Raw genomic sequence first — 12,679 nt, forward strand, 5'->3', positions numbered from 1 at the left:
ATTAGTCAGATACTACTTTCATATAGATTACTTACAGTTTAAAGGACCTAAAAGTATATTTTCACATTTAGCTCCTTACAGTGAGTGATGGGGTCCAACATGAGCTCTTCTCAGTGATTTGAAAGGGACACGCTCTGTTAGAAAAATATGTGGTGGGATGTCACGTACTTCTGAGCACCAGTCAGGATTTAGCGACATTTGGATCTGAATCTGACAACAGTTTTTGACAATGATTTTGCTTGGTCACTGTCAGTCAAATCTGATCAAACACCTCCCACACAGTTCCGATGTAGCAGATTGTTTTTTAGTCATTAAACTTGCATGTTTTTTTAACTTCAATTTTTGCTTGTTTAGTACCGTAATTAATATTTAGTGTTATAGTCAAATACTGAAGAAGCCATGTTTTCAGGAGCTTTACAGCAATAAATATACTCTTTTGAAAATTTGTGAAAGTCGCTCAAAATATTTGGCTGCATTCTTCACTACATCCAGTGTTTCTTAAGTAGACCCATGTCTAATTTAACGGTCTTTCCTTTTTGTACTTTTATCAGGTCTGGATACCACTGGGCCAGCTGGGGAACCAGGAGCCAAAGGAGAGAAGGGACAGAGCGGTGACCTCAACAACCAACCAGGTTTTCCTGGCACAGAGGGTTTGAAAGGCTTCCAGGGACCTCAAGGTTAGCCATTATAACTCTTGTGCATTAATAGGGCACAAGTTTGGCTATCTAAGAAACCTGCTGAGCTCTCAATAAAGAACAAATGATGCACAGCAACACATAATCAATGTTGTAAGGTGATTTAACCTTCTTCAGACTTGAAAGAATCCCATGTTTTCTTTGTTCAGGTGACCCTGGTCACCCCGGACCACCAGGATTCCGCGGTCTCGTAGGCCCAGACGGTAACCCAGACAGACCAGGACCCAGGGGGGACCCTGGCTTTAAAGGACCTAAAGGGTACCAAGGTGAGAAGATACAGTTTGATCAAAGAAAGTAAAATGGTGGACAGTAAATGTGGCATGCTAAACAGTCAATGGAGTGATTTTGGCCTATATCTCATAACTAATAATGTATTATGTTTTATGATGAATAGGAGTTTGAATTGATCACTTAAAAATTTAAATTAATCCACCTAATCATTAAATGCGTTTTATAATAAGGAAGCCTAAAGAAGCAGGCTTGTAACTGGAAGGTTGGCAGTTAAATTCCTGGGAAAATCAGGGTCTCAGTGATACTTTACTGGATAAATAAAGGTTTTAAAAAACGAACAAAGGTAATGTTTCACTAGATGTTGTTGTTGTTATTATTAACATATTTTTAAAGATTTCATTTGTAATTTTAACTTTATTAAATAGTTATATTAGAGAAACAGAAAGGAAAGATGGAACAAGAGAGAAGGTTATAACATGCAACAAGGGTCCCTGGCTGGAATAACACTCGACATGATGATGACTGATGATGGCTACATGGTTATATATACATTTTAACCTCTAGGCCACCAGCAAGCATTTTTAATGTGTGTTCACTGATGTTATGCTCAGTAGATAACTCTCAGCAGCAGTAGTAGTTAAAGTTGTGACAGTGGCTGTAGTAGTAGTAGTAGTAGTAGTAGTAGTAGTAGTAGTAGTAGTAATATTAGCAATAGCAACTATAAAAATGTAAGTAACTATATTCCGGAGTAATGCACATGTAAATAACTACCACATTGTTTTTTCTTTTACTCACACGTTTTATTATTATTTTATTACTTGCACATCTATTTATTCCATTTTATATATTTTTACTTTTATTTATGTCAAGTCTATGTTTTGTCTGTCTACCACGTAAACGCCCTAGAAAATTCCTCATACGTGTAAAATACTACTTGGCAATAAAGCTCTTTCTGATACTGATCCGATTCTGATAACTAACAGTGGCCTCAGCAGGAAAGTGACAATTCATTTAATTGTTAAGATTCAAAGAATTCGCTACTATTACAGAAGCATAAGATATTTGATCAGCTCTGTAGCAGATTGAAACTAAATCTGCATAATTTACTGGCTGTGATGATGCTTGAAATGGATTGTTAAAGAAACTAAATAACTGACTGAACTGTCACTCAATACTTGTTTTGATACTGAGGAATTCTTGCTTATCTTCTATACAAACTATATTTATTAACTCCTAATGATTTGTTTCTCAGGTTTCCCTGGAAGCAGAGGTTTTCCTGGTGTGGACGCCCCCCCTGGAGAAAAGGGTATACCAGGATTAAATGGGTTTCCTGGATTCCCTGGTAGGAAAGGATTCAGAGGAGATCAAGGTCAATTTGGATACAGGGGGCCGGCTGGTGTTTCTGGGAAGAAAGGTAAGCATGACGTTCTGTTCAACCATAAGCCTTTAACAGTAGCTTGTGTTCAAATTACTGATGTACCACAAGTCTTAAGGGGAACTTAACTTCCAATTTTGTCATGGACGTTGTCAGGTCATGAATGTCACACGTCATTGTCTGCAGTCTACATGGTCATTTTGAACAATACAAAAGAAATATATAGTTGGAACAAATAATCAATACATAATAAACTGTGATATGATCTGTTGTGATACATTATCTGGCAACAATATCACAGTATTCTATTGTTCATTCAACACAGCATACTAATAAAATAATCATACGAATAAAACATATTATTATAAGCTAAAAAAATAGCGTCAACAGTTTATATTCAAGAGTCAAATAACCTAAACATTTTAAAATGCTTAAAATACCACTAATTATTGCAAAGAAACCCACAAACTAAGCTAGGAAAGATATTGTAATTTTATGCTACTGTGAGTTAAACATTTTGATTTCCAATTCTGCTGATGCCTCTGTAAAGTACTAATAGTTCTTTAATAAGTCTTAGCTGGCATTCAGCTAATAATTATGTCTCAGCCTGTAAAATCTTGTTGAAGCACCTGTCTGCAGGCTAATATGATCACAAGCTTCGACCTGTGTCCAGTCTTCATATGCTTTTTTTTCTTACAGGAGTAAAAGGAGAGCAAGGAATGATGGGAGTTCCTGGTATGACTGGTGTGAAGGGGGAAAGAGGGCCACGTGGTCCAAAAGGAGACACTGGACCCCCAGGTAAATTATGCATGTTCACAACACATACTGGCTGCTCACGAGTTACCACATATGTGCTTTTGTGTTTTTGTCTTGGTTATAAAATGATCCTTCCTTGTTTCAGGCGTCCGTGGGCTGGATGGCAACCAGGGTCCTCCTCCAGTTCCCCGCAGAATTCCAGGAGAGAGAGGCCCTCCAGGACCGCAGGGTATCCAAGGACCAAAGGGGGTCAGAGGGGGACCAGGGCCACAAGGCCCACCAGGGGATCCAGGTTAGTTATTCTAGTTAAACTGGTTAGTTATTCTAGTCTTCAATATTTGTTCTTGAGCACACCAAAGAGAAATGTTCAGCTCAGCAACATACACATATCCTCTTACCGTACAGGTTTCATGGGACCCATTGGGCTGAAGGGCATGCCTGGGGTTGGCGGTAGACCAGGAGTGCCTGGATTTCGTGGAGAGGTTGGACAAATGGGCCATCCCGGTCTACAAGGCATGGAAGGTGCGTCTGACCCCATGTTGCAGTTTAGGATTAGGTTAATCATCCTGGATTAACAGATTTAAAGAAGGTGGAGCTAGTTACCAAGAGGTTTGTAATTGTTATTTTTTGTGAAACTTGGTTTAGTGAATGAATAAGCCCTGAACTGGGGGCTAGAGATTTCCTCAAGGTCTATTTGTATGATTATGTAATCATATTAGCAGAGATGATTGCCAGAGTTTGAGGGAAGTTATAAAAGCATTAGGCCACATGCATGAAGGCACCCTATATGTGTGTATGGTATGCACAGTATGTGTATGTATGGATGTATTATATAATTCACAATTAGATCATTTTGCTAAACACAGTGGTGAACTCCCCATTCCTCAATAGGTCATCGCGGCAACGCTGGTATCCCTGGGTTACCTGGTATGCCTGGCCGCAGCGTCAGCGTGGGTTACTTGTTGGTGAAACACAGCCAATCAGAGCAGACGCCCATGTGTCCTGTGGGCATGTCAAAACTGTGGGACGGCTACAGTCTGCTGTACTTCGAGGGCCAGGAAAAGGCCCACAACCAGGATCTTGGTAAGTCAGAGTGAACTATAAATCATGTTAGTATTCTTAGAGACTACCATCTCAAATTATTTTGTTGCTGGGGGAAAAATCTGTTATCAGTGCATTGTCTAGACATACAGTATGTCAGTGTGAGTTACAGCACAGTCCTGTCTGAATGTATTTGGCTCATCAGATCTTACTGCCGGCAGTTTTTGGGGACATTTAGACTAGCCAGTGTGCTTAAGTTTTAAATTTCACATTTCAATTAGAGCTACAGTGGCATGGTGGGGCCGAAAAGGAGAGAGAATAGACTTGATTGGCACAGTCTTCTCTTGTGTACATAGGCAGTGCTGGCAGTGTTCTCACTTGTGATATAATAATTTCCACTGCTTGTTCTTTTGCCACAGGTGATACCATAAAACTATAGACTCCAAAACTGGGTTAAACTCTATCTCCAAAACAGAAACTACTTTGTCATGCCACACACAGCTGGAACACATTTCCAAAGTAATTTTTTACCACCTTTAAAATAAGACTATGTAACTTTTAAAAGAAGTAATACCCCGCTGTTCCTATTGCAAATCAAAAGTTGATTTCATAAGTCAGAAAATGCACCCTAGCTCCACTGAATAGATTCAGGGGATTCTACATCTTTACTTGGTCTGGTATGGCCACTAGCTTATGGTGTTGAATGTTAATAACTGACATTACTGAGTCACTTTGCCTTTATTATGCTATTCAACATGTGCTACTGCTTTACTACACGTTAGCTTTAAACATTATCTCATAATTTAAAGGTTCACGTTAAAAACTTCTCTGTTGCGTTCAACTACTTTTTAGGATCTTTTGACTGTAAATCCCCCCCCAGCTGTTTTCATCTTTTAAAATTCACTTCTTAATCTGTTTTTAAATGGGTAATTATTTCATTCTTATTTAATGTAATTTATTTATTGCATTAAAGGAATGAGATTTAATTTGTTTATGAAATTTGCCATGTCAATAAACGTCTATAATTTGGTTTGTTGTCCTTCTCAGGTTTGGCTGGCTCCTGCCTCCCGCGGTTCAACACCATGCCCTTCTTGTACTGCAATCCTGGAGACATTTGTTACTATGCAAGTAGAAATGATAAGTCCTACTGGTTGTCAACTACTGCTCCTCTTCCTATGATGCCCGTAGAAGAGAGAGAGATCAAACCGTATATCAGCCGCTGCTCAGTATGCGAAGCTCCATCAGTTGCTATCGCAGTCCACAGTCAGGACATCACCATCCCACAGTGTCCTGTGGGCTGGCGCAGCATGTGGATCGGCTACTCCTATCTCATGGTGGGTCCTGGTCTTCCTTCCAAATATGTTTAAATGAAAAGATCAAGAGTCATAAAATCGAAAGGTGCTGAGAGATGTGGGTGTCTACCGGTCAGAAAGGCTCTCATTAGCAGGCACTGTCAAGTGGTGGTGTGGAAATTGTGGGATTCAGCGTTTTTGAAGCTTGACCCATGTTGCTGACAAAGTCATTATATCTCAGCCCTCTGCTGCTTTAATTTTGACCACATTTTTTTGCCAATCTGTTTTTTCATAATCCCCTAACTTTGTGGAAGTACAATACTAACTTGTTGGAGATCATGTAGGTTTACAGATCTCCTAACAGTATTGCCTCTAGACAAGGAAGTCACCTCATTTTCCCCCTACCGTCCATCGTTTATTTAGTTTTCTGTTTTTGATTCATTTGGCTACATTATCTGCCATGACAAAAACAAACAAAAAAAACCTGACATTTCTCAAACCAGAGTAAATTGTGTATTTTCAGCGTCAGATTTGGTGTGCTGGTGAGAGAAGGATGTATTATTCAAAGTTAACCATGTTCATTGTAAGGAACATGTCGCCCAGTACGACGATGACTCACTTTTGTATTTTTAATTGTTTTTATGCCAGAGAGGAATAAGCAATGTCTGGCTTCTGCTTCAGAGACAGTATTTGTTAGTAGGTCAATTCATCGTTGGTTTTGGTCTTTTAGACACGTTTGACATCACACCTGCCTGATTTAATTCCCTCTCACCTTTGTCTTCACAGCACACAGCGGCAGGAAATGAAGGCGGTGGTCAGTCCTTGTCATCGCCTGGCTCCTGCCTGGAGGACTTCCGCACAACACCATTCATTGAGTGTAACGGAGCCAAAGGCACATGCCACTACTTTGCTAACAAGCACAGCTTCTGGCTAACCTCTATAGACCAGTCTTTCCACACTGAGCCGTCATCAGAGACGCTCAAAGCAGGCCAGCTCCTGTCACGCATCAGCCGCTGCCAGGTCTGCATGAAGAACTTGTGAAAGAGTCTACATTAGCGCTGAAAGTTGTTCCATTGACAGTGGTCTAACGTTGTCTCTCTAGCCATGTACTAAACCAAACAAAAGGACTAGACCAATGTCGATGGGGAAAACTTTCTCGCTGAGCCACAGAGGTCACATATGCAATGACTGTGATGCTTTGAGTGAAACGTCCCACTGTAGATAAAACAGGAGAGATCCATAATGAGGTAAACAGCATTATGGGAAAACAAGTATTTTTGTGTTAAATGTGGGTTGGTGCTTACTGTTTAACTTATTACCTCAGCTACTATGACTCAATGTTAACGATCAGAGACCGTACACTACAGCTGAACCAAAGATGCCCTTGTGTTCGCACTGCTTCAGTTTATCTAGACGTTTTTATTGTTTAGGGTGTACAGCCCACCAAAAAGCCACTAACACTGCTTCTCAGCCAACTGAAGAATGCGTCTGTTGGCTCATTCTATTGACAGTATTATCCTGCTTTTATTCCATTGCTCTTACAAACCCTATTTTTATAATATCACAGTGTTTCAAGCCGTTAATCTGTTTTATGCATTTATCAACTATTGCAAAATTGTCTGTAACTCTTTATTTTTCATTCACACAGTGCACTGATTCCCTTAGTATTTATAGCAGCTGAATGAACTTGACCCCCCTTCCCTTAGAGTTTAAATATATATATATATATATCTCTCTATCATATAATACTACTCATGTCACATTAATATTCCTTTACAAATCTGCTAATTATTGAACTGCCCCAAACTACCAACAGGACAGAATGTAAACAGCTTGGATCAAAGGTCTGAGTGCAGCAAATCCTTGCTGTGGTCACTAATCTGATCCTGAGTTAGATTAGTTGTTTTTTTAACAGAATTGAGAAAGTAGGTCAAATGTTCTACTTTACCTATACACACTTTAGAAATAAACATTTCCATGAACCAACATTTGTTTAACTGTAATGTAATTATTGTAAATTTCATAACATGATGATTTCATTGGATTGCAAATATAAAATGTTGTTTTGTTATACTTCTGTCATTTTACTCTCAATCTTATCTTAATCTGACAGACCAGATGGACTGCAAAATGAAAAAACTTTATTATGACTGCGTATTAAAAATTTACATGGTATTGACTCATTGAAAAGTTCCAAATGTGCTGATACAATATAAACAATGCTAGTAAAAGGAGCATAAAACAAAATAAGTGGTTTGTGTAAAAACAAAACAGAAAACACCTATAATAAACACAGTGCAATGTGCCAACCACCCAACAATTAGCTCTGTTGCATTTGTGCCACTATCATTCCAAAACATTAACAAATGGCAGTTATTGACTGCTTATGTGTGTTGTTTGCTCACAGACATCAAGTGCAGGTTCAGTCATTGGGGTGGAAGGTTTCAAAACATCGAGTGATAACGCAGCACGCGCTCATTTCCCTTCCTTACAGACAGAATGTCAGTGAACACTATGAACGCTAGTTGCTTTTACTGACTTCACAGAATCAAGAATGTGTTTGTGTGCATTACCAGTAGATCATTAATGCTATTGGCTCTCAGTCAAGGCAAATAAGTAGTACCATCACAGTATGTATTTGGTGCGCAGACCAGCCCATTGATTGTCCTTTGTTTAAAAACAAGTCTCCGCTGGTGGCGGCCTCTCCACCTTCCTCTGCCAGATCCTAGCAGCAGGCGGATCTCCGCTTGTTGCTGGACTCTCTGCAATCCTCCAGGTCCACGGTAGGAGACTCTCGGTTCTCATTTCTCTTCCTCAGGATTGTAGGCAGCACCAGATCGAACAATGTTTCAAAGAGCGTGTCCACATTATAGCCTGTCTTGGCGCTCGTCTCAAAGCACATCTTCTCTGCAGGCAGGCTGCTGTTTTCCTCCAGGCCCTTGTAGCGCAGTATTCTCCCATAAAGAGCCACTGCATCCTCGGGGGCAACCTGTTTCTGTAGAATCATCCCAGAGAAGGACACAGGGGAGGCAGGGGGTGTGGGGCAAGCAGACAGCACCTCTGGTTCTGTCCTCTCCTCCTCATACTCAATTCGGTCCTCAGACGCCACATCTGAATCCAGGGATAGCTGAGCTTTAGGGTCTGTGAGATCAGCCTTGTTGCCCACTACAGCGTAAATGCAGTCATGGTTAGCAGTATCAGTCAGGGACAGGAAGCGCTCCTCCAGCTCTGCTAGGCTCTGCCAGTTGGTGACGTCATAAGTGAGGATTACCGCGGCTGCACCTCGACAGTACATTGAGCCCAACCCATGGAACTGTTCGCGACCTGAGGAGACAGAGAGAGCTCGTCAACGTCGGAGACCATGAACACAGACTTCGAACAGCCATACTTTATGAGCAGCGCTGCGGAGGGACACAGCACAGAGAGAAGTTGTGCAAGATAGTCAGCAGTTTGAAAACAGAAACAACCTTTGTTGTTGAAATATGCAGGATTCTTGAAAGGGAACATTGTGCGTGAATACCACTGGGGGCATTGGATAATATTACCACTATATTAGGTACCCCCAACTATGATTTTTTAAATTATCTGATTAGTTGTGTTGTAGGCATCTTCACATCCCTTGTTTTATTCAACCAGTGTTCGAAAACGCTTTATTCTTTTTGCTTGAAATGTAACTGGAACAAAACAGTTTTACGAAAAAATTATTGATGACATTTATTGTGACAATTAGCAATATTAAATGATATGAAATATTTTATCGTGATAACATTTTTGGCCATATCTCCCAGCCCTAGCTAAAACGAATGCAGTCATGTAATGATTCCTGACTTCAAGAAGGTTATGAATGTTGAGGTACTGATTCAACTTTATAGGTCTTTTTGGAGGCTGCTCTAATATTTTGTCCACCCCACTGAGAGCTAATTAAACAAAAAAAAAAAAAAAAACATCTCTCAGTATAACAAAATATAACTCCACAGTAACATAATCTACATCCTGCAAAATGACCAGACATTCAAATCAACACTTCTCAGTTTCAACAGAAACAGATAACCTTCATGAAAGTAGGATTTATTGCAGAACTGTTGCATTAGACTGCATTTTCTACCCATCTATATCTAGGGTTGCAGATAAATAGTTTCATTGTTGATTAATGTGCTGATGATTTTCTCATTTACCCGTTTGTCTATATTTTTTGTGTCCAAAACCCAAAGATATTTTGTTTACCATCAAGCAGCAAATCCATTACCAGAGAACATTTGGCATCTTTGATTGAAGTATAACAATTAATAGATTATCAAAACACTTGTTGATTTCTTTTCTGTCACTCAACTGATTAATTGACAGCTATAATGCTACTGAAGTGTATTCATTACATTCATTAAATCACAAATACCTTCTGGAATATATCAGAATACACTGAAGGTCTGAGGTAGGAAGATATTTCTTTTCTTACACATTGTTAGCTGAAGTGACAAAAACTAAAAGCCCCTAACTATGTCCTCACTGTGCTTCTGGAAAATACTACTGTATGCAAGTTTGGAAAAGACAGGTTGAAGCACGGGGTGTCAAGTCTTCCTGTCATAGCCGTGACATGTGACTGTTAAGAGGAACAGGGTACGCAGCTTCAACGCCTTCATAGGGGGCTTTGACACTAAACCGTCAAACTGGAAAGGTCATTATCAGTGGAGGATTAAAAAGGAGCAGGGAGCCTTTTTTTCCCCCCAATGTGCTGAGCCACACATCCGACAGATTTTAGGACAACCCTTATAACTGCCACTCTTCCAAAGCTTTATGGTTGAATGACTCAGTGCTGATCTGGCATTATTCTACAACAGTGACTAAATAAAACATGGACAACAGCCTCCTGTCAGAGGTCATGGAGTTGGGGAACACAGACAGGAAATGGCTTTCTGGTTATGTGTCCGCCCTTTCCTCATCTCCTCCTTATGGCTCACCAACTCTACTTTAGTCAAGTGTGTTATTTGGCTAACAGGGTTTACTGTAATTCATGTTTACCCAATCCTGGAAAGTGGTGCGGTTTTAAGCTTATTCATCAGCAGTAACGAGATGGATCACCAAATTATTCCTGTCATAACCAAATTAGTTAACTAAAGAGAAAGTGAATTTTAATCCACCAGCATGTGATCATTGAGGTTAATTAGGGGCAGTAGTTCTAGAAAAACAGGAGTTTGTATATGTAGTCAATATTACAGTGAAATAACAGCTTCTGTATATAACATTCATTCCATTCAAATGAGCAGTATTCTCTATTTCGTAGCCTACTAAGGAGGCATAATTGGTCAGACCAACATGCCTGATATAAATGACAATTATTTTTCACCACTGATGGTTACATACTCACTGGTAGAATCAGTCCTTTTAATTCAAGAGTACAATTCCTGTACTTAATTTACAGCAACAAACCAATTGTGATAATTTACCCTTTTAGTCCTTTCCGACAGTAAAAAAAAAAAAAACAATACTCAACATTAGCTGGTTATAGTTTCACATAAAACGTGCTTTTCCTCTCGGTTTCATATCATCATTGTTTAAAGTCCTCTGGGTTTTTCAAGTATTGGTCAACTTTAAGGCAACGCAACAGCAACTTGTGATACACAGTCATCATTGTTCTTGACATTTGAGACCTAAAGGTTAAATGATTAATGACGGAGGCTAATTGAAAACAGATCTCCTTGCATTTCAAGATTAATTTATCTGGCAGAATGAGGGCCTTTGCAGTTTGTGTTGTCATGGTGGCCACAACACATGTAGACAGGCTCTTCTACTAATATAACTCACAACTTTTTAGAAGACAGTGTAGTTTTAGAGGCTTTTCACTTTGAGATAAGAAGTTAAATCCACTTGGAATTGTCCATCTTTAGTCAAATCTTTAGCAGTGGTTGGCATTTCTGAAGCCTTAATCTCAGGCTCCTGTTCATGGCCAGGATCACACAGACAACAATGACTTTGATTATGTCAGAATAGTCCAATATTAGGCAATATAGCACAAGACAAAGCATGCCATGATTTTTTGAAACATCTGTTAGGCAAGCAGGAAACAGAGTGAAGTGACTTATCACACGTAGCACGATATATATTTTTAATAAAACAGTATATGGTCTATGCACAATAACAGACAGGGCCTTTAAGTGTAAGCTGGTTTTCTGTTGGCCCACTCAAAATCACTTTATTAATAGTTCAGGAGTTAGGCTGGTGTTTGCAATAACTTTACAGGGCTTCAAATTCATCTTACCATATGATAACGAAATAAATCTAGAACAAACAATTGCTTTCATTATTAATAAAGCTATCATTCTCTCCAATGAAATGAATTTATATTGTATTCTACATATCATGAAGATGTGTAACGAATATTTACCTTAAATTCCCAAAGCCAAAAGAAATGTGTTAAAAAGGGACTTTCTCACATAGTTTGACCAGCATGTCCCCTAAAATTAAATGAGTAAATAAAGCAGCTGGTATTATTTTAAAAAAAAAGTGTGGGACTGTGCACATATTTATTTTGAAGTTGTTTTAAAGGTTGGTTTTCCTGGATTATCGGGTCGTTTATGCCCTGTTTTGACCTGAAAACTTCATTGTTCAGGGCTCTATATGACATGGCATTTTTTATATTATATGTTTTAGCACTAGTACTGAGAAGTTTAATCGGTCATGTTTTACATGTGAGACTCACATAGCGCGCAGGGGCAGGTTTGCAAAGTGCTGCCTGTGCAGCGGTCACATGCCAGTGATTGCTTCAGGTGGTGGGTCACGCGTTATCAGGTAAACACAAGTTAATGAACTGGAGGAATGAGGCTTGATAAGAGTTTGAAACAAACAATGGGAGAAGGCTGAAGAGATAACATAAACGAGGTATTACCAGCAGTGTCCCATATGGAGATATTGTAAGGTCCCCACTGTTTGAGGAAAAACGCCCCTCCAACGGTGCTGATGGTGTCTTTAAACTTCCTCTCGGTGTACCTGTGGAGAAGCGACGTCTTCCCCACGTTCATGTCTCCCAGGATAACGACCTTGACGTCGGGCTTCTTCATCTTCGACATCTCGGGCATGGTTGTCCCAGTCCCGCTACAGGAGAGCTTGTTTCCCTTTTTATCCGTAGGGAACAAAAAACACGGTCTAGCTCGTAGAATGAAATCCAGGTGGGTCGCGAATTCCTCTGAAAAACGCCATTTTATGAGCGAAAGTTAATTTGTTGACAGCGTGATATCCAGCGTTGGCTCATTCTCAATCTGTTTTCTGACTGTGAACTTCAAAAAGTAACTGAGGTG

General features: G+C 39.7%; 2 protein-coding genes across 2 annotated transcripts in view; one reads left to right on the top strand and one right to left on the bottom strand.

The window, feature by feature from the left end:
- col4a2 (collagen, type IV, alpha 2) overlaps nucleotides 1–7,707 on the top strand; it is a 105,668-nt gene extending 97,961 nt beyond the window's left edge. Inside the window, exons 38-46 of the mRNA XM_046054527.1 lie at nucleotides 552–677; nucleotides 845–961; nucleotides 2,179–2,340; nucleotides 3,001–3,099; nucleotides 3,203–3,349; nucleotides 3,463–3,579; nucleotides 3,949–4,140; nucleotides 5,146–5,432; nucleotides 6,177–7,707. Of these exons, the coding sequence (XP_045910483.1) occupies nucleotides 552–677; nucleotides 845–961; nucleotides 2,179–2,340; nucleotides 3,001–3,099; nucleotides 3,203–3,349; nucleotides 3,463–3,579; nucleotides 3,949–4,140; nucleotides 5,146–5,432; nucleotides 6,177–6,431 (1,502 nt within the window). The 3' untranslated portion in view covers nucleotides 6,432–7,707. The remainder of the gene's footprint in view (nucleotides 1–551; nucleotides 678–844; nucleotides 962–2,178; nucleotides 2,341–3,000; nucleotides 3,100–3,202; nucleotides 3,350–3,462; nucleotides 3,580–3,948; nucleotides 4,141–5,145; nucleotides 5,433–6,176) is intronic.
- rab20 (RAB20, member RAS oncogene family) lies at nucleotides 7,515–12,679 on the bottom strand. The gene is made up of 2 exons (XM_046053550.1): nucleotides 12,271–12,679; nucleotides 7,515–8,714 (listed from the first exon to the last, which is right to left on the bottom strand). The coding sequence occupies exons 1-2, from the start codon at nucleotides 12,458–12,460 to the stop codon at nucleotides 8,116–8,118; spliced, it is 789 nt and encodes a 262-aa protein (XP_045909506.1). The 5' UTR covers nucleotides 12,461–12,679; the 3' UTR covers nucleotides 7,515–8,115.

This window comes from Micropterus dolomieu, linkage group LG07 (genome assembly GCF_021292245.1).
Source record: "Micropterus dolomieu isolate WLL.071019.BEF.003 ecotype Adirondacks linkage group LG07, ASM2129224v1, whole genome shotgun sequence".
In the NCBI taxonomy this organism is placed as follows: Eukaryota; Metazoa; Chordata; class Actinopteri; order Centrarchiformes; family Centrarchidae; genus Micropterus; species Micropterus dolomieu.

Coding starts and splice junctions, on each gene's coding strand:
- rab20 (XM_046053550.1), bottom strand. CDS start 12,460: ATGCCCGAGATGTCGAAGATGAAGAAGCCCGACGTCAAGGTCGTTATC. Junction 8,715..12,270: donor CTCCATATGGGACACTGCTG/GTAATACCTCGT, acceptor CTGTCTCCTCAG/GTCGCGAACAGTTCCATGGG.